The following is a 19,792-nucleotide window of genomic DNA, read 5'->3' on the forward strand; positions in this document are numbered from 1 at the left end:
GGAAGTGTGGACTACTGTCCTCAGGAGCCCGGCCGCCCCTCCTGGGAGAGCTGCCCTAACTAAGGTCAGGGAAATGCCAGGGCCTTCTCGCTGGACCCTCTGCGGAACTGCAGCCCACAGGGCCGCTGGCTTCAGGCAAAGGCAAATGGCAACAAAAATAAACACAAGATAAAACAGAGCCTGTTGGCCCCGGGCTAGTTTGTTTTTCCTGCGGAAGAGAGGCAGCGGGAATGAGAACCATCTGTGCCCAGAGCGCTGGCGGCCTGGCAGCTCATCCTGCTTGCCCTCCCCCGTGACCACAGGAGCCGGGCAAGGCCTTGCTGCCTGCTTCGTGGGTGCTGCTGGCTGGGCCGGGCGGGGGGCGGGGCTACCACGCTCCTCCAGGCCCGCCTCCTTGGGGTGCCCCCTGAGCTGGCATCGTTGTAAGGGCAGGGGCCGTCTTGGGCCCCACCTCCGCCAGGCCTGAGCTCAACATCCCCGTGAGGCCACTGCCGCTAGCCCCTATGGTCCCCGGGGGCTGCGGCCAGGGGCCCGGTGCCGAGAAAGCCCTCACAGGGATATTGATGTGAATGGCGGAACAGGGGAGCGACGTAGCGTCACCACAGGGAAAGCATCTTGTTTTCCTTCCTTGAAGCAGGGGGACCAGGGAGCCAGGGTCCCTGGGCTAGAAGAGTCTCAGCTTTATATGAGAACTTCGCCGGGGGAGCTGGAGCCCTCTGGGGTGCTGTGCAGTGAGCCGGCCAGGCCCCTGCCTCCGGGTTACCCGCCACAAGGTGCTCTCCCGCTCTGAGCCTCAGTTCGGCCACCCGTGAATAGGGGTCCCTGGTCCGTCCTGCAGAGGGCGCGAAGGGTCATGGGGTCCTGACGGTGCTGGTCACCATTCCCGGCGCACAGCAGGAGCTTGTGGAACGCCAGCGTTGGGACCACGCTGCCTGTCCAATCGTGCCCTGATGACGGTCCTGGGTCCTGGCTGGCACCAGGCGACAGGCCCAACACGCGTTGCCCACGTGGCCCCCCACCTGCAGGGAATGAGTGCATCACTGGTCCCCGGAGGGCAGGGGGCTCCTGGGCCACGGGTCTGGGCAGGAGGAGCTCCTGGAGGGCACCACCCGTCCCTCACCACCGGCCGCACACCTGCCTCGCTCTTGCCCGAGTCCCCTCTGCGCACCGTCCCCAGCTCTGCCTCCCTCTTCCCGGCCTCCCCGGGGGCAGCCCCTCGTTACGTTCTGCCTTGTAACCACCTCCCCACTCGGCGAGGCCTGGTGCACCAGCGGGACAGAGTGCTCCCATGGGGGGCCGTAGGCACCCCCCCCCATCCCTATTGGGTCCCGTTCCCAAAGGAGCGTTAGAGAGAGAAAAACGCTTTCCCGTCGGGACACATCCTCGGACGGAATACAGAGGGCAGAGGAGCAGTGACGCCGGCCGGTCCTGCTCGAGAGCCCACACCCAGGATTTGGTGTCGCATGCCCGCCCGGGGCCCTGCCCTCGCCAGTAGCCAACAGCGCCGCCTCCACCCGAGGCGCCTGCCACGCGCCTGCCCTTCACCGCTCAGCCTTCCCTGGCGTCCTGCCTGCCTTACCAGTGAGCGGGCAGAAAGGCGAGGTGCCGGTCCCCAGGCTGGGCTTCAGGGGAGCTGACTTCCCCGTCCCGGATCCGCCCCCTGGACAGGCCTGGCGGGAGATGACGGTGGACGGTTTCTGAGCGCCCGGAGGTGGGGAGGCCTGGTGGACTCTCAGGGCTGCGATGGGCCTTGGATGAAGGCCGGGCCGGCTGAAGGCGGCCGCTGCCTGGAGCCATCCCAGGGACAAAGGATGGGCACACAGGCGTCAGCGGGGTGTGCAGCCTGAGGCCCACGGGGGTGTTTGCTGGGGCCAGGGGCAGATCGGGACATCCCTGCTGCTGGCGTGGTAGCTCCTCGTCCGTGGCCTCCCAGACCCCGCTGCCCCCGCCCCCCAGCCTCCCCGCCTACAGCAAGTTTGCTCCTGCGGGGCCCAGAGGGGACACAGAGGAGCTGAGCCCAACCCGGGACCTAAATGCTTCTGACCAGTCTCTACCGTGGATTCCAGACTGAAGAAGGAAAAGGTAGAGAGGGAGAAAAAGAGAGAGAGAGAGAGAGAGAGAGAGAGAGAGAGAGAGGCACACGCACACTCACATACATAGTCATGTAAGATCACTCGGGTTGACCGCGTTCCCAATAGTGTCATTACCCTGAGGAACAACTTATTGTCCTGCAAAGTCGTGGGGCAAGTGCCCCCCACCCCATTGCCCTGAGGACCCCGGGGGTCACCCATAGGCATCTCCTCTCCTCAGGGCCTCAAAACTGCCTGGAGAATGGGGCCTGCAGGGTGGGTGAACGGGTCCCCAGGCAGGTGCCACAGGGAGCCGGAAGGAAACGGTCTGCCGCCCGCGGGGCCCAGTGCCTCCCTGGGAGATGACAGGCGCCCAGGAAATAGCTGGAGGTGTGAGGGAGGCTATGCACCACCCGTGTCATCGAGCGACACCTGGCCACGTAGCATTCCTGGGGCCCTGGCTGGCAGCCGCGGGCTCTGTCACCCGGGGCCACGTGAAGCGGGCACACCCGCCCTTGTCTGTGGCAGGTCGGTCTGTGGGAGCCCATCCATGGCTCGTATGACTGAACCCCCTGTCCCCTGCCTGTCTAAGCCCCCCAGGCCTGGCAGATGGGTGACACTGAGAGCCGGAGACAGGCAGAGAGAGAGAGACACAGAGACAGAGGCAGAGAGATGGAGAGTCTGGGGGCTCTGGGTTCCCATGGTGCCGTGTGGTGGGAGGGGGAGTCTTCACGTGAGCCTAAGCCAGACAGAATTAGGGGAGCAAATAAATCCGAGGAAGCCCCCCCAGGCAAACAAGACAGTGGATTTTCCCCTTTCAGGGGCTCTCTGCCCACAGCTCCCCACTCCAGGAGAGCCGCTGGGGACAGAAAGCACTTGCCTATGTTACATCCATTCCCCCCTCCCACCGGCTGGCCTTGGCCAAGCTCCCTGACCCTTGGGGTGCGGAGCGGTGAATGAGGCACTCGTCAGAGACCACTGAGATGGTGTGTCCTCTGTGTCCATCCCCTGGGGCCGCTCCCTCCAGAGGCTCCCAGGGAGGGTCGTCCCTGCCTCTCTCAGCTCCTGGGGCTCCAGGCGCCCCTTGGCTGGTGACTGCCTCCCTCCACCTCTGCTCCGTCCTCCACAGGCCCCCCGCCCTTCTCCTCTGGGAGGACTGGCCATGGGATGCAGGGCCTGCCTAGTCCAGGACGGTCTCATCCTGAGATGCTTAATGACATCTGCATAGACCTTCCCTCCCAAACAGAAGCACATTTACTCCTATTTACTCTAGGTGGACGTCTTCCGGGGACTCCATTCACCCCACTAGGCCCACGTCCCAGTATTTACTTACGATGGTTGCTACATGACTTGGGTCATAGAACGCGCAGAGCTTTGAGGCCTCGTTGTCACGTCATGTTATATCGTGAGCACGACCCGGGCTCACAGGCACCACTGGGGGCGGGGCTATGTGGCCTGCATCCAGACCCTCGCTGGGGGACCCTCCGTTGCCCCCTCCTTTCCTGGCTGTGCGCTGTCCGGCGAAAGGCACCAGAGCCTGTGCCCCCAGGGCTCAGGGAGCAGCCGCCCTCCCGGCAGCTCAGGGAGTGGGGTCACCACACAGCCACTCACAGGTCCATGAGGAAACCTCTCTCTCCGTGGGGACTCTCTAGAACGTAGGGACAGCGTGGAGCTTGGGACACTGCAGGCCCATGCAGATGTGGCCGCTAGAGCAGGGGCCCTACCCTGGGCCTCTCTCCTCTGTCAGACGGAAGCCTGGGAAATAAAGTCCTGCCAGTGAAGCCCCTGGCATGGGCCTAGAACATGTGGTCCACCGTGCAAGGGACAGCTGTCGCCATGAAACTTGCTCCTGGGCTGACCTCCTCCAGCCTCCCCGGGCTGAGCCCCTCAGGCTGCCGGCCCAGAGGCGTGGGCGGATGCGGGGACCTCCTCAGGCACAGACCTCGTGCGCGGGGCCAACGAGTCGGGGTTTGCCTGCCTCCATTTGACAGGAGCACGGGTGCCTCTGAGGCCGCCGGGCTGGCCGGCTAGCTGGGGACCTGGAAACTTGGTGGGAAGGGAGGAACCCCCAGGGCCAGGGCTTACAGGAGGGGCCCCCACCCTTGGTACCCGCCTCCTTCCCCTTCCCCATCCCCCAGGGCTTTGGCCCCCCCGGGTGCTGGGTCTCACGGCCTGAGTGCCTCCTGCCGCGCCTGGGGTGTGGTCACAGAGCCAGGACGAAGCCTGGCCCCACGGACCCACTCTCCTGCGGGAGCCCCCCGCACATACTCGCACCTGCCTCTCTGTGGAGGCCAGACTCCCTGAAGGCCCTGCGTCCTGCCAGGTGTCCAGGAAGAAGGACACCCCCACCTCCGCTGTGGGCAGCCAGGCCAGCCGGAGAGGCCCAGGGCTGGGGCAGCAGGGGTGCACGGTGGCACGGTTGGCGGGGGGAGAATGGAGGGGTGCTTGGGGGGCCCGTGGCCACCTCGCGGTGAGGATGCGGGTTCAGGGGGGGCAGCGGGCGGGGTTGCCCCGCCAGGTTTACCCGGCGCGAGGAAGCAGTGGCGGGAACCCGTGTTGGGCACGGGACTCGGGGCAGAGCAAGAGGCAGCCAGCTCTCCAGGGCACAGCGGGACCTGGGGCCCCCCCACGGGCGACCTCAGGAAGCACAAAGAGCCCTCACCCGGGCCGGCAAGACGGTACCTGGACTTGCTGCGGGCTGCCCGCCTCCGTGGGCCTCCTGGGCAATGCCCATCACCTGTCCAGCGACAGGCGCGGAAAGCCAGGGAGAGCAGGAGAGGGGGCCACCCTCCTGCCGGTCGGTCCCCGCATGGGGTCCGTTCCCAGAGTCTCTGCCCATCTTTTCTGGGGCACTCGCGGTTGCCATGGAAACCCCGCATCCTCCTCAGGGGGCCCCTGCTCTGCTCTTAGGGGAAACTCAGCCAGGCAGCCTCCTCTCCCAGCCCTCTGTGGCCTCAGGGTGGGGCTGTCTTCACGGCTTGATTCTTCCCAGTGGGTCGGTCCCTAACTCCCAAATCGTCTGGCCAGGCCTGTGGGAGACTCCCCTTGGTGTGGGCCCCACCCCGCCTCTGTGGCCCGAATCAACCCGGGGCAATGACTGACCTGCAGGGGGCAGCAGACTCAGGGCAGCGCGGCAGCAGTCTGGGCCGGGCCCCGGGGAGTCCCCCGTCTGCAAAGCACCTGGAATCCTGCCACCCTGGTTCTCCAAACAGCAAACCTTCCAGGATGGGAGCACCGACATTTCCTGAGCATCTGGGACCCGGGAAGGGAAGCAGCCAGAAGGAAGGAGGGACACAGGACCCCAGGCGTCCGGGGCCCCTCCCTCTCCCTGCAGGACTGATAGAAGCTCAGAGCCAGGCTGATCGGGGAAATTAGAAAGACCCGCAGGGACAAACCCATCGCATGCATTTGCTTTTGATCCCCTCGGAAGCCCCATTAAAATGACAGCAATGAGTTTCTTCGTTTGCTTTTTAAATTATGAGCTCATAAAGACAAAGAGGACAGGAGAGGGGAGGGAAGGGGGGGAGGGGGGCGGCCCTCAGGTGCCATGGAGAACAGGGGCTGAACTCGGGAGGTGACCCCCCCATAGCTGGAGGTCCGGACTGAGAGCTCCCCACCCCGCAGAGGCAGAAAGCCAGGGAATGAGGGTCCTTACAGACCCCCTTCCTCCCGCCTCCACCCCAGAGCAGGACAGTGGAGGGGTCTTCTCAGGGTCTGACCAGCCCTACATGTTTGGAGTCCACAGCTCACCCCTCCCCCAGAGCCACCAGGGTGCTCTTGGCCCCACTTGTCATAGGTCTGGTTCTCCAGAAGCGGATGCCAAGGCGGAGTCTGGGGCGCACGATGTGCCCCAAGGAGCAGCTGCCGTCGGATGGTGGGGAGGAAGCAGGGCGGCCCTGCGGGGCTCTGGCCGACTGACGCCTTGCCGCACCCCTCGGTCCCCAGGCCCCGGTGCTCTTCCCGCGGGGGACACAGCCCCGCGAGGAGGTCCTGGGCAAGGCACCCTCTTGCGGGGTGCTGTCCGGGTGACACTTCTGGCGAGGCCCTCTTCGGCTGTGCCAGGTGGCAGCCCGTGGACGTTGCCCTGCCCTGCCCTGACGAAGTGGGGATGCAGTGGGGCAGGGGGTCCCGTGCTGGAGGGTCAGACGTTCCTACAACCGGGGTGGTGCCGGCCGAGGCCTCACGGACAGCACAGGCCAGCTGCGCCCCGGATGCACTCCTGAGGAGGAGCTGCGGCCCTTCCAGAACGAGGGGGAGGCCCAGGGGAGCCGCCGGGCCGTCCGAGCTCAGGGCCGCCTCTGATGCCGGCAGGCTGGGCATTTGGAGGCAGCTTGACCGACCTTGGTCCCTAAGCGCTCACGCCGCCACCGGGCCCGCACGCGGCCCCCCCGTCTTTGCCGCTGCGAGGCCAGCACTGAGGCGGCCGGGGGGCCCCCAGCTGGCAGGGCGGTGCTGGGTCCTGAGCGGCTCGGGGTTGCTTCTGGGCAGGTGCTCCTGGTGGGCAGGAAAGCGAGGGAGAGAGAGAGAGCTTCGCGGTTTGCACCCACACACACGGGCCTCCTTCCCTGCACGGTCCGTTCCTTTGCGTATTGGGTTCCTAACCAGCCAGGAGGTCACTTGTCCCCACCCCTCAGGCCATTCCCCCCCCCCACACAATGGGGAACCCGGCGCAAAGCTCTTCTTCCCCTGGGACGCCTTTCGGCCCTGTCCCCCCCGGAATGAGAGTGGCCCTCAGTCAGCAGCTGCTTCCGCTCGCCCCCCAGCGCCGCCCCCCCCCAGCCACCAAGCTCGGCGCGCCCTACCCCCGCGGCTGGCGGTGGGGGAGGGCCAGGCTGAGGGGTGCATGCAACGGCGGAGGGTGCCACGGGGCCCCGACCGCTTGCTCAAGCACGATTCTGCCTGTGCACAGTGCTGGGTGTTCCCCCTTCCCTCCTACTGGGCCAGGTGGGGACACTTGGCTTTGGGACTGAGCGGCCCGGCCACACGCAGCTCAGGATGGCCGTTCCGCCACGCTGTGCCCAGCGCCAGGCCAGGCATCGGTCTCAGGGCCCAGTTGCACACATGTTTCAAAAGGCACGTCTGTCTCTTAGTCAGCTTGGGCTGTGTGACAAAACGCCAAAACCTCAGGCTGGGTGGACGTCCCCTGTGCCTCTGGTGCCAACGGGCAAAGTCAACCTGTGGGCCAGAGCTGACGCAGCCCTGAGCCCATCCAATTCTGGTGCCAGACGGCTCTGGGCCGGTGGTGGCTGAGGCAGCCCAGCCAGTGTGCCGAGTGCCAGCATCACGCCTGCCGACTGCGGGGTCATACGCCTCTTGACCCTCTGGCCCTGGGATGCAGACGCCTCCCGCGTGGTCTGGCCTGGCAGGCCCAGCTCTGGTCCAAGGTGGCCTCGCCAGGCATCTGGCTCCCTTAGGACAGTGCCAAGCAGCTCCCCAGGGGCCGAGGGACTGCTGTCTCCATGCCCCTTCCGGGGGGGGGGGGCAGGCATACCCCTGAGTATTTAAGAGATCAGGCTGCTCCAAGTTTCTCTGCCTCCAAATTCAAATTTCCTGAACACCAAGGGGAATCTCCTGGCAAGATACTTTTATTAGAGTTTGGTTTTTTTTTGGGGGGGGGGGAGGGAGGGAAAGACCTACCTTCTGGGGGTAGGGTGGTGGCAGGGACAGGAAGACTTGGGGGACCCACCCCAGGACCTCCACGGTGGGGGGGGTTTCCCCTGGCCGTGACAAGGAGACGGCACTCCCTGCTGCCTCAACTCCTTAGCTGCCCGCCTCCAGGACTCCTAGGCTCCCCAGACCCCTGCAGGTGTGAGTTTGGAGCTGGGCAGGGGTGGGGGCAGCACACGCTGACCAGGACCTAGGGTTGAAAATGGACTTTGGGTGAGTGTGCGGATCTTAGCCAAGTGACGGAGACCCCGGGAACCCACACGCGGGACCAGGCGCTGCCCGGACCCCTCAAGAGCCCCTGCCCTCCTTTGCCCGGGCCTGCCACACTGACTCCAAGGAGGCGGGAGACCTTGTGGGTTTTGCGTTTGGTAACCGGACCCCCCCATGTCCGCCCACCGGCACCTTCCCACTGTCTGGAAGCCCTGAGAACTGCTCTCTAGACGAGGCTGTGAACTGTCTCAGGTGTCCCCCCCCCCCATCCCCGCCCCCGACACCGTGCTTCAGAAGGGCTGGGGTGACCCTGTTGGCCTCCGGCTCCCTGGCTCCTGGCTGCCAGGCTGTGCTTCCAGAGACCCGGGTGGCTGCTGGAGGTCCCTGGGGGGAGGGGAGAAAGCAGGGGTGGAGGGTCGAGAGGGGGCAGCTGTGGACCGCACTGGAGATGCCCGCCTCCCTGCCGGTGCAGACCTGCCTCCTGCGCTGCCCCCACTGCCTGGGGCCCAGTAGGAGCGCCCCAGGTGTGTGTCCCCTGCCCGTGGGGGCTGGATGTGCCGGTGAGGCTCCTGGCGCCTGGCGCTGTTCCCTCGGGGCTCCGGGAAGCCAGCCTGGAGGAGGAGCCTGCCTGGATGGACGCTTGGGTTTCTCCGGCAACGTCAGGTGCCGGTGTCCCGGTGCCTGGGCTCCGCCGGCGGCTGGCCTTTGAGCCACGGCTGCTGCCTGGCGCCCTCCCACAGCTGGTGAGTTCCCTGGGGGGCTCTGCCTGAGCCGAGCCGGCCTGCCCCGGGCACTTGGGGGAGGCGCGGGTGGGAGCACAGGCAGGTTGGGGAGGGGTTAGCCTTTCCTCCTGGCGTGGACGTGGCTGGGTGCTGGGAGCCACCTTCCTTCCGTCCTGCTTTCCTGGGGAGGGGTCTTCCGGCGTGGGGGCTCCCTCTGAGGGCTTGGGGCCTCCTCAGGGGCCAAGCCAGGCTGCCCCTGGGAGCGTGATGCCCACCCGCCCTACCCACTGGGCAGCCCTGCCTCTGGCTTCAGGTGCTGCTGTGAGGCCAGCACTAGACTCTTACCTAATGAACTGTCCCTCAGTCTCCCCGTCTGTATAATGGGAATAAATATGCCACCAGCCCCTGAGTGGGGCTGGCGGGCGGTTCTGCATTTGGTCCCACCCGGCAAGCCCAGCTGACAACGAGGCCAGCTCAGCCTGGATCCTGTCCAGCTAACTCCTCGGGCGAAGGGGGCCCCTCAGGCCGTCCTGTCCTGCTGGAAGGCCCCCAAAAGCCATGGTCCCCAGTTGACCATTCGGAGCCGTTCGAGGGTGGCTCTCGCTCCCTGGGGGGGGTGTCTGTGTCCACGGGCTCCTTTCCCCGGGGTCGCTGGTGTTCCAGCTCCCTCCCTGTTTGCGGGGGGTGGCCCGGAGGACAGGTCTCCGCTCTGTGTTGTGTGACTGTGGGCAGGGTGACAACGCCTTGCTCTTGGGTTGTGGGGAGGTGCCCCAGGTCACCTGGGGAACGCACTGGGGGCAGGGCCCGGCCGCTGGCAGGGTGCCCCCAGGGGAGCCGGCTCAGGAGCCGCTGTACTGAGCGCTGGGTGCTGGCCGGGCTGACTTTGGCCTTGGACGAGGCCGCCCAGGCCTGAGGGTGGGGGTGCGGGGCGGGGGGGGGGAGGGAGGGAGCTCCCTGCTGACCTCTCTGTGGGTGTGGCCGTGAGTCCCTCTTGGTGAGTGGGCGGTGGCACTAGGGTCCCCTGGGGGGTGGGTTAAATGGCTTCTGGGCTATGCAGCCGAGAGGTCGGAGAGGTCGCAGGGTGAGGCAGCCTCGCCTTGGTTTTATCTCCTTGACCCTGTGTCGAATTTCCCTCTGCCCCGCCTCACCCATCGGCCCTTGCATCCCGCTTTCCCGCTGGCTCCCCCCTCCGGACCTCCAACCTTGGCCTTGTGTTACCTTGTTCGGCCCTGTCGTCTGCCACCCTGGGGCCTGGCGCTCTCCTCTGGGGAGCGGCTGGTAGAGACGCGGTGGCTGAGAATGGAGAGGCTGGGGGACACCGCCCTGGCCAGACTCCCACGCAAGAAAGCCGTTGGCAGCCCAGGCCGGCCTGCCTTCTCTGCCGCCCCGGGCAGCGAGCACGCGTGCTGTGTGTCGGGGTCCGGGGTCACGGGGCTGGGGGGGTGCCTGTGCAGCTGACGCTCTTGTTACCTGCATATCACTTCCCCAGATGTGACCCGAGCCCGGGTCAGCCGCCGGAGCGCTTCTGTCTGGACCTCTAAGGCCCTGCACCCACCCTCTCTGGGCCCCTGCTTGGTGGCTTCTGGGCAGGGCCTGGTGTGCCGGGGGACTCTAATCGGGGGACAGGGCCAGCTCGGGTGTGTTGGCTGCCGGGACCAGTGCTGCCCCAGGGCCGGGTCTGAGCCGGTGGCTGGAGGGCCCGATGCCCGAGTCCAGGCGGGGCCGGCTGCTGCTGCTGGTGAGACCAATGTGGTCTGAAACCCTGGGGCCCAGGGACCGTGGGCGCCTGGGCCTTTCTCCTTCACGGTCCACCGACTCTGTCCCCGAGCCCGCTCGGGGTGCTTTGGGCTGGGTTCCCTGGGGATGAGCTGGGGAGACGTGAACAGCGTGGCCGACAGGGCCGAGCTGCCGCCCACCCCACCCCTGCAGCCCGGCCAGGCTGTGGAAGCAGGGGCCTGGCCCAGAGCGGTGTCATGGTCTGTGGACAGTGGGCTGCGGGTGCTGTGGGTGGGCCCCCCGGCCCCGGCAAGGACACCGGGACACCTGCTCCACCCGAGGCCCCGCCACACTGGGGGCTCTCACAGCCACGAGCATTTGCACACAGGCCACCCCTGCACCCCCCCGGAGCGGTCCCCAGCCCCTTGGGGAGGGCAGAGGGGACCTCGCTCAGAGAGAGTGGCACCGGTAGGTGTGAGCAGGGAGGAGGCAGGGGTGGTCGGGAGGGAGCGAATGTGGCAACAGGAGCCGCCTCGGGGTCCAAATGGGGGCCAACCTCCAGCCGGGCCTACATCTTGGCTCAGGGTTAGGGGAGAGGCTGGGGCCTGATCCATGTGGGGCGTGCCCCCCCCCAAGACTGTGGTCTCTGCTGTGGCCTTGTGGTACCTGGGGCCCACGCTGCTGCTCGTGGCCCCGGCCGCTTGTGGTCACGCCAGCAGGTGTGAGGGACCTGGGGCAGTGCGTGCCAGGGTCCACGGAGGGTTCTGGGCAGGGAGAGGCCCTGGGGGCTCGCACGTCCCCTGATTTGGAGCCGGGCTAGAAGCCCCGGTGGTGAACCAGATCTGTGGAGAGGTGCAGCACCCACGGAGGGGGGTGGAGGTCGGGGGCGGGGGAGGAAGTTCTGGGCTTGTCACCGCTCACAGAGCAACGACGAAGCTGGTTATTTTCACGTGCACACACATTCGTTTCATGATTTCGCTTTTATCAACTCTAGGGCGTTGAAGCAGACTGCTTCATCATATGTATGTATGTATTTATGCGTATTTATTTTGAGAGGAGGGGAGGGGAAGAGAGAGGGAGAGAGAGGATCCCAAGCAGGCTCAGCGTTGTCAGCACAGAGCCTGATGTGGGGCTCGAACCCTGTGAGATCGTGACCTGAGCTGAAAACAGGAGGTGGACACTTAACCCCCTGAGCTCCCCAGGCGCCCCCCACCCCCGCCATCGTATTTATGAAATAGCTGCTTCCTGAGGAGGGAAACTGCTTACGGCCTATTTCTGCTCAGAGAGCCCCTCCCTCTGCCCTTTAGGGATCAGGGCTAGAAAGTTGGGGGGATGCTGGGGGAGAGTGATGAGGGCCTGAGAGCCTGGCGGGGGACACGGCCGCAGTGTCGGTGGGGTCCGTTGGCAGGGCTGCGGGGGGTTCTGCTGAGCTGTCTCTTGGAGTCTCCTCGGTTGTGCAGCCTGTAAGGGTGGTGGTGGGGACACCATGGTCACGCCCTGGGGAAGCCACAGTGTTCCCAGTCCCGCCACCCCCAGTTTTAGCAGAAGCTGCCCGCGGGCCCAGTGTACCCCAGCACGTGCCAGGAACACGCTCGTGCCCTGAAGCTGTCCTGGAAGGACGCCCCCCCCCCCAGGCTCCCCTGTGCCACCCTGGGTCAGCCCTCTGTGACACTGACCCCTCGCAAACATCGTAAAGGAACACAGGGGTGGGACCCGCTGTAGCCTGGCCTCGCCGGGGAGCAGGCAGGCCCAGGCAGGGCGGGACTCCCCACCAGGCGGACGCGGCAGAGCGGGAGGGTGGCCACGGTGCCACCGGCAGGGGGACCTGGCCACGCAGGTACGCGGAGGCACGCCCTCGGTCTAGGCCGCCAGGTGTGGTCGAGGGCCCCAGGGCCAAAGGCTGGATCTGGGGTCCCGCGGGCTCTGTGCCCTGAGATGCGTGCCTTCTGCCCCTCGTCCCGACCTCAGGAGAAGCCAGACGGGAGAGAAGGGACAGCACCCCACAGTGCAGGCTGGTCCCGTGCCTGGGGTGGGTCCTCTCACCCTGCTGGTGGGATGGGGGTGGGGGGGCATGTCCACCGCGACAGGGCCCTGCTGGGCTCAGGACCTCGCCCTGTGCCCTGCCGCCCTGCCCCTCTGCAGCCGCGTCCAGGCCTCTCTGCTTCCCCCGGACAGGCAGGAGGCCCTCCATTCTGCCTTTTGCTTCCTCGGGGCGTCCTGAAAACGAAGTCTTTGTAACCCGCTCGGCCACCCGGCCGCCCCACTCAGCGCCCCCTGCTGGAGTGAACTCACCAGCTGCTCACAATACCCGGGGGGCAGGGGCAGGGTGGGGTCTCTGGTCGCCCGAGGTTACTCAGCCGGCTGGGGGCGGAGCAGGGGTTTGAAGGAGCTCTGCTCCGGGGACATGCCCAGCTCAGAGCCAGCTGGCTGCAGAGTCCACACCCTCTCCACCACTCCACCGGCCGGGGTCGTCAAGGTGACAGGACGCCCAATGCAGGTGGGCCAGGCTGGGGTGCAGCCCTGGGAGTGCAGGGCCCAGGAAGCAGGCCCGGGGCTCCCGGGGCTCAGGCGTCTTCAGCTGCTGCTCCTGTGGGCAAAAGGGTGTCCCGAGCCTGTGGCAGGGCGAGCCGAGAAGCCAGCGCCCACTTCCTGTGACCAATCCCGAGAGGCCGAAGGCAGGGACCTCGGCAGTGTTTCCGAGTTGGCGTCGGGGCCCGAGCACACAGCCTCTCGTCCAGCCGCTGGGGACACGTCCTGGGGAGGCCACCCCACTCTGCCCCCAGCCCCTCCCTGTGCCCCCACTCTGGCCCAGCCCGACCGCAGCCCCGGCCAGTTCACTCACCACCCGCGCAGCCACTGGCTCCGGTGCCCTGGGAGGAAGGGGGTGGGGCCCTGCCCATCGCCCCAGCAGGAGCTGAAGGCCTCGGCCCTGTCGCTGAGTGACGTGGGGTTATTATGCTGTCACAGGCCACCCAGAATTCTCTCCCACCCTGCTAAGAGGCAGCTCGTTAGAAAGCCCCCCGCCCCCCGCCATTCCAGCCCAGGGCCCGGCAGCCCACCATGTCTGCCCAGTTTCCACAAGTATCCTGAGGGTCTCCATCGTGGGCCGGGGGACTGGAGAAGGCCGGCCAGCCCAGCCCGCGCCGGGATGGATGTCGGGCCTCAGGCCAGCAGGCTGCCCTGTGAAGGCACCATCTGTGACCTCAGGGCAGGCGGTGACCAGGGGGCTCACCAGATCCCGCCCTCGGCCCGGCCCTGGGGCCATGTCGATCTCGGTCCCGGGAATGCTGCCAATCCTCCTAGGAGACACGACCCAGCCCCACCCCAAAGACAACCTCGAGGCCCGGGGCAGGCCAGCCGCCAGGAAGGCTAGAGCCAAGCCCAGGTAGTGTCTGTGCCCGCCCCCTGGGCCAGGTGAGGGCTTCCTTTCCCAGGAGGGCAGCCCGGTCAGCATGAGGACAGAGGACTTGGGGGCCTCTGCTGCATGCCTTCTCCAGAGCCTCAGTTTCCCCATCTGCAAATTGGACCGATCGTGGTACCTTCCCCAGGGCCTCAGTTTCCCCATCTGCAAATGGGGCTGATCGTGGTGCCTGCCTCAAAGGCTCCAGGTGGCCGTCCGAGGGGACGTCACAGCAGTGCCGTGCATGGGGCGTTTCACAGGTTCCCTGCACCTTCCCTGGCAGTGGGCCTTCTGAGACAGGAGAACGAGGGAGCAGGAGGGCTGGGCTGGGGCGGGGGGGGGGGGGGGGTGTGCCATGTGAGGTGTTCTTCTGCTCGGCATGGCCGGGTCCCCACTCCTGACCGGCCAGTCTGCTTCTCTCTCCCCAGGGACTCCGGGCTCCGTCCATCTGCGGCTGATGATGATGCCATGGCTGCCCTGAGGTGGGCCAGGCCCTCCCGGCAGCCAAGTGACCTGCGGGGAGCTCCCCACATGGCCTGGTCCGACTTCACCGAGCAGCCAGGCCCCCAGAGGAAGGCCTGCAGCCTCCTGGGGTGGTCCGAAAGCGAGGAGGCCAGGGATGGGGACAGCTCGGTGTCATCAGGCCGCCTTTCCGGCTCCTCCGGGGGCCACGAGTCCTGCACATCTCTCCCCGGGCCCTGGAAGGAGCGGCCCCCCCAGGTGCAGGGGCCCCGGCGGCAGCTGAGAGAAAGCAACCCACGACTGGAACGGCTTAGGGACAAGATCCGGGCCCAAGCACAGTGGCAGGCCAGCTGTGCCTCTCTGGGCACCTCGACGCCCTCCAGCGCCTCGCGCCTCTACAGAGTCTCCAAGCCAGATCCCCGCAGGAAGGCCGGAAGGCTGGCGCACCCCGATCCGGCCCCGTGGGACGGACTTGGGCCTGGGGCCACCATCAAAGGTGCTGCGTTTGAAGCCTTTTGAACGGCTGCCGGATGGGGACCTTTTCCTGGAACTTTGCGAACCTGTCTCACGATGCTCCCTCTCATCTTCTCCAGGCTTAGGCACCCCGAGCGAGGCTCCGTGTGGAGCGGAAGACAAGGCCATCCCGGGCCGGGGGCGAGAGCCCTCCAGGGTCCCCCAGCGCCAGGCCTCAGGTGAGCCCGTTTGGACACCCAGGCGGTGGTCGGGGCCACACGGTTCTGGACCATACAGCTTCTCTCTCACTAGGCAATCGGCTATATTTGATCACACTCAGACGGGGACACTAGAGAGGGTCCCAGCCCTTTATGAAAGGGCCGAGCAGGGGTCTGGACCCAGCCCGCCATTCCGTGGGGGTAGGACTTCCGAATCTTGGCGCCCCCCTCGGGGAAGGAGTCCAGGCTGGCACCGTTTGCAGATGGCGAGGGGGAGGAGGGCATCCCTCACGTGCAGAGACAGCCTCACTCCAGCAAGATTTGGGGGGGGGGCCTGGAGTGGGGGAGGGGGAGGGCCTCAGGAGCAGAAATCAGGCTGCCCTGGGATGCCCGAGGCTTCTGGGGTCCTCGGTGCAGGGGAACAGGATGGGTTTTCCACGGGGCAATAGTGGCACGGAGGGTGGGCAAGAGGCTGGTCAGCATGGGATTTGGGACCCCCGGGGCAGCTGTCACAGGGGCATTTTTGGGTGTGTGTCCTGCCCCAGCTGGATGTGTGAGCCGAGTACAGATGCCGGTGGGGTCCAAGGTGCCTGCTGATCAAAGCCAAGGGGGCCGGGCCCAGCTCTGGCTAACGTGGCCGGGGGCTGCGACGACTCCCCGTAGCCGGACGCCCAGGCGGGCCGTGGCTCACAGCGATCACCCTGCCTTTCTCCTCCTCCACCCACGGGACCCCTACGGCCTCAGCCCTCCCGTCCGCTCCCATCCCACAGAGGCCACTGGGGCCCCTCAGGCACGGACGGGACTTGGCCATTGGTCACTCAGCACCTGGTGTCATCGGTCACCAGTCCTTGATAGTCACGTCTCCCCCTCCCAGCTTTAGAACCCTCCGGAAGTAGGTGTGGGGCAGGGCCGAGGTCTTTTCCTTTTTTCTTTTTTAATTGTGGTGAGATACACACAACACAAGATTTACCGTCGTAACCACTTTCAAGGACGCAGTTCGGGGGCGTCAGGCGCACTCACACTGTCGTGCAGCCGTCCCCCCCCATCCGTCCCCAGAACGTGTTCGTCTTCCCAGACTGGACTCGGTCCCGTTACACGTGGACCCTCCCCTCCCCCAGCCCCACCCTCCCGCTCTCCGTGTCCGTGGCTCCGACTCCTCCAGGGCCTCCTGTGAGTGGATCCTGTAGAATTGTGCTTTTGTACAGGCCTGGGTGCTGGAGGTCCCTCCTGCCAGCGGGTTGCGGGCACCGAGGACAGAGGCACCGGAGAGGCCTGGAGAGTCCTTCGGGCCAGCCTTTCCCCGAGCGCCCCCGGTCCTGCTCACACATCGCTGGCTGATTGGCTTCTCGGTGCTTCCCGGACACGGCCCCCGCCCCAGCGGTGAACAGGGACGAGCGAGGCCAGACAGCACGGGGAGAGGGGGTCCCACTGGCCCTCAGGAAGCTGGCCCACTCCTGCTGGCCGCTGTGCTTGCCCGGGGACTTGGACAACCTCCACCCCCCACCGTCTCCGTGTCTTCACACGTCCCGCCAGGGTGGACCCCACCACGCAGAGCCCCTCCCCCCACGTCCCCCTGCTGGGCCGCCTCTCCGCGGCGGCCCACTTGGCCGTCTATTCAGTCAACAAACACGAGGGCCACACGGCAGACCGAGATGGTTGCGGGCCACTCAGACGGGAGGCCGTTCCTGTCCTCGGTGGCTCGCGGCCCCGGGCACCTGGGCATTCGTGACCAGTCGGGGCGTGAAGGGGGGGCCTGTGCAGACCACCAAGAGGCGGACGGCCACGTGTGCCCCTCTGGCCCCGCACTCAGCTGCCCGCGCCGGCACAGTCCCCGGGAGCAGGCAGGACGGGCGCGTGGCTCTGTAGGGGCAGGGGGCCGCCAGCGTGGCCGGCCGTGTGGCCGTCACTGCTCACCCTCCCCGCCTTCCCTCCTCCTCTCCTCTCCCTGAAGCTCCACGGGAGAAAACCAAAAGAATGAAAAGCCGTCCTTGCATGAGGGAGAGAGCCCCCCAGTCGCCCACCTCTAGAAGAGACGCCAAAGACACAGGTAAGGTTTGCCCGTTTGGGGCCCCGGCAAGGCCTGGGGTAAAAGTCTGTGACCCAGCTCACTAGGTGGGCACGCGGCTTCTGGTTCCGGTGCTGCGGATGGACGGGCGTCCCGGGGGCCTGGGACGGGCAGGGGCCGAGCTCGAGTGGAGGGTCTGCCACGCGTGAAGGAGGGGCGGCACTGGCGTCCGCATCTCGGGTGAGTGTAGACCCTGCCTGAGCGTCACCGGGGCGCCGCGTGGTCCCCGCCGGCACAGGGGTCATCCGCCGTGAGGAAGCGCGAGTCCACAACCCCCCGTGCCGTGGGCTGTCCTGCCAGCATCCCTAGACCAAGAGAGTCTGTAGGGACACGGAGCCGCTCTCCGCGACTGAACGTGCATTCGGTCTGTGCTCCGAGGCATCACTCGTGAGCGGCGGGGGCTGCTGGAGGGAGAGGTCTCCCTAGGCACCTGGCCTGGGATTGGAATCCAGACAGCAAGCCCGGAACATCTGCCTTCCCCCAGAGCACTCGGTGATAGGAAAGGCCTTAGATAGTGCCCACTGTCTCCCAGCCCTTTGGGGACTTGGGGCCATCAGGCAGGGGTGCGCTTCGGCCGATCACATCCCAGGAGAGTCCGAGGAAAAGCTGGTGATGGTGGCAGGCCTGAGGTCACACCCCGGGGCCCCCAGAGGTGGGGGTTTAGGGTGGTGACATCCAGCAGGGACCCAGCTGCCCAGGCTGGGTCGGTTTGTGCCCCTGCCCTCGTGGTGGATCTGCCAGCCCCAGAAGGGCCACTTTGGTGTGTGTGGGACGAGGGAGGCGGTGTTCCCCTGGGGCTTGACTGTTCCTGGCGGTCAGCGCTGGCTCTGTGTGCCTCGTGCTCTCTGGACATCCGCTCAGGGACCCCCACAGCACTCCCCTGGGGTAGACGGGCTTGCTCCCGTTCTGTAGATGGGGACACTGAGGCTCGGCGAGGTTCAACAGCCTGCCCAGGGCTGCACTGGTGTGCTGGCTCCAGGCCTGTGCTCCTCACCTGAGAGAGCCAGGGGCGGGTGCTCTGGCCATCTTTCTGCTCCGCGCCATCAGACCTGCCGCCTCCACTCTGGGAGAGCACGGGTTGCTGCCGGACGAATGAACATGTCCCTCCTCCGCCATTGGCTTCAGGGACCCTCGAGGGAGGCGGGCAGCCATGGGGGCAGACACGTCTATTCAGCAGGGTAAGAGGTGACCAGACAGCAGGGAAAACCTCCACTCGAACCTGACAGTGAGGGATGTTGGGAGCCACAGAGAAGGTTCCGGAAGGCTCACTGAAAAGGCACAAAATACAATAGTTTTCTGCATCGTTGTCTCCCCCCCCCCCCCTCAGCTTTTTGGTTTGTCTTATTTTAATGGCTCGCTTGAAAAATGACCTGCTTTCTGTCTGACACTGGGTCAAAGGGCATGCCACTGGCCGCATCCATCATCGTAACCACCGTGTCACCCTGACGGAGCTGACCATTAGTTTCTGTCAGTGACCAAGTCACAGCTGGGCTAAGGAGAGATGAGCTTGGGTTCAGAGGTCAGAGCCGCAGGACTTGGGAATTGGATGAATTAGAAATTTGCTGTAGTTAACAAAAAATTAAATCACAATAGTTATAAAATATTCATCCATCCGGGCTGAAGGAAAATGAAGCCCTATATTTAATTTCAGATTATACCGCCTCACTTTGCATTTTTTATCATAGATTAAGTCGGCCCTGGAACTTTGACAGGGCACTTGGGGACTTCATCCATTTCCACAGATTAAAAATCCTCTCGTAAAAAAATTAATTGCCATTAAACTGCTCGGCGGAAGAAAAAATGTGCCCATCAGGACCCATTTATTGACCCGGACCCCTCTGGCGGGCTAATGGGGGATGAGCGGCCAGTGATGGAGGGGCCTGTGGGGAGGGTCCCGGCCAGCGGGCAGCCCCCTCGTCCAGAGCAGGGCCTGCACGGTGGCAGGGAGGAGCGATGACTTTGTGCAGGTCAGCAGCGACAGGGGCCAGGACGCAGGAGCCTTGCTGGGGAGCCCCCCCCCCCCCCTCGGTACCATCCAACACCCAGGTGCGGCCAGCTGGGCAGTGCCGGCCTCAGCCCTGGCCTTTGTCTCTGCCAGCGGAACCCTGTCCCTTCCTGGCCCACCCCGTTTCATGCCTGTGGTCTTGTGGGGAAACCGAGGAGAGTCACTCGCCCGAAGCCCATAGCTAGTAATCAGCAGAGCCAGAATTTAAACCCGGTCTGGGATTCCCCAGACCACGCTTTAACCTCCGGTGTTCCCGGGCCCTGGCGTGGGGGGCGTGGCCTCAGGGGCCCTTCCCGGAGGGGTGTGGTTTGTGGGGGCGTGACCTCAGGGGCCCTACCTGGAGGGGTGTGGTTTGTGGAAGGCGTGGCCTTGGCTTCGGGTCCTGAAGGGGCGAGGCTTTACAGAAGGCAAGCTTTCGGGGCGTGGCCTAGGGAGGGCGTGGCTTGGCGTGGCCTTTTCCCCTTCCTGCAGCGGCCGGTTCAGGCTTGCCTCTCTCTCTGGGTCTGGGCCTTGGGCCAGCGATCCTTAAGCGTGTGTTGGGGAGGGGCCTGACCCTGTTGGTTGCCTGCCCCGGGGGTCACCTCTCCTGATGGTCTCTGCTCTAAGTCACCCTTGCTTGGCAAAAACTGGCCTCCGCCACGGCCCTTGTGGATGGGTTTGTAACGATGGTGGGGCTGGCATTGGCATTCGGTGAGCGTATTCCGGGATTATGAAGAATTTTGATAAATGACGTTCCTCAGGTGACAACATTTGTTAACAAAACCTCGTTTGCGTTTGGGACGCGGTGGGTGTTTGTCCGTGCTCT

The 19,792-nt window shown here is 65.6% G+C and overlaps 2 protein-coding genes across 14 annotated transcripts in view; one reads left to right on the top strand and one right to left on the bottom strand.

The window, feature by feature from the left end:
- Positions 1-11,507: 11,507 nt before the first annotated feature.
- On the bottom strand, positions 11,508-13,305 carry LOC125149911 (uncharacterized). Of its 5 annotated transcripts, XR_007146093.1 has the most exons (5): positions 13,068-13,148; positions 12,677-12,971; positions 12,428-12,601; positions 11,651-11,845; positions 11,508-11,544 (listed from the first exon to the last, which is right to left on the bottom strand). XR_007146093.1 is itself a non-coding variant. In XM_047829056.1 (2 exons), the coding sequence occupies exons 1-2, from the start codon at positions 12,573-12,575 to the stop codon at positions 11,701-11,703; spliced, it is 603 nt and encodes a 200-aa protein (XP_047685012.1). In that variant the 5' UTR covers positions 12,576-12,670; the 3' UTR covers positions 11,595-11,700. The 5 variants fall into 5 exon arrangements, 1 of the variants encoding a protein (XP_047685012.1); XR_007146092.1 differs by lacking the exons at positions 11,508-11,544; positions 13,068-13,148 and adding an exon at positions 13,227-13,305 and having other exon boundaries at positions 11,595-11,845; XR_007146091.1 differs by lacking the exon at positions 11,508-11,544 and having other exon boundaries at positions 11,595-11,845.
- CCDC187 (coiled-coil domain containing 187) overlaps positions 12,794-19,792 on the top strand; it is a 38,002-nt gene continuing 31,003 nt past the window's right edge. For 8 of the 9 annotated variants that reach the window (XM_047829048.1, XM_047829045.1, XM_047829046.1 and 5 more), the window contains exons 1-4: positions 13,371-13,769; positions 14,213-14,742; positions 14,840-14,938; positions 16,869-16,964. In XM_047829048.1, coding sequence (XP_047685004.1) covers positions 13,537-13,769; positions 14,213-14,742; positions 14,840-14,938; positions 16,869-16,964 — 958 coding nt within the window. In that variant the 5' untranslated portion in view covers positions 13,371-13,536. Of the gene's footprint in view, positions 12,882-13,370; positions 13,770-14,212; positions 14,743-14,839; positions 14,939-16,868; positions 16,965-19,792 lie in introns of those variants that run through there. The other variant, XM_047829052.1, reaches the window with a different exon arrangement.

This window comes from Prionailurus viverrinus, chromosome D4 (genome assembly GCF_022837055.1).
Source record: "Prionailurus viverrinus isolate Anna chromosome D4, UM_Priviv_1.0, whole genome shotgun sequence".
Taxonomy (NCBI): Eukaryota; Metazoa; Chordata; class Mammalia; order Carnivora; family Felidae; genus Prionailurus; species Prionailurus viverrinus.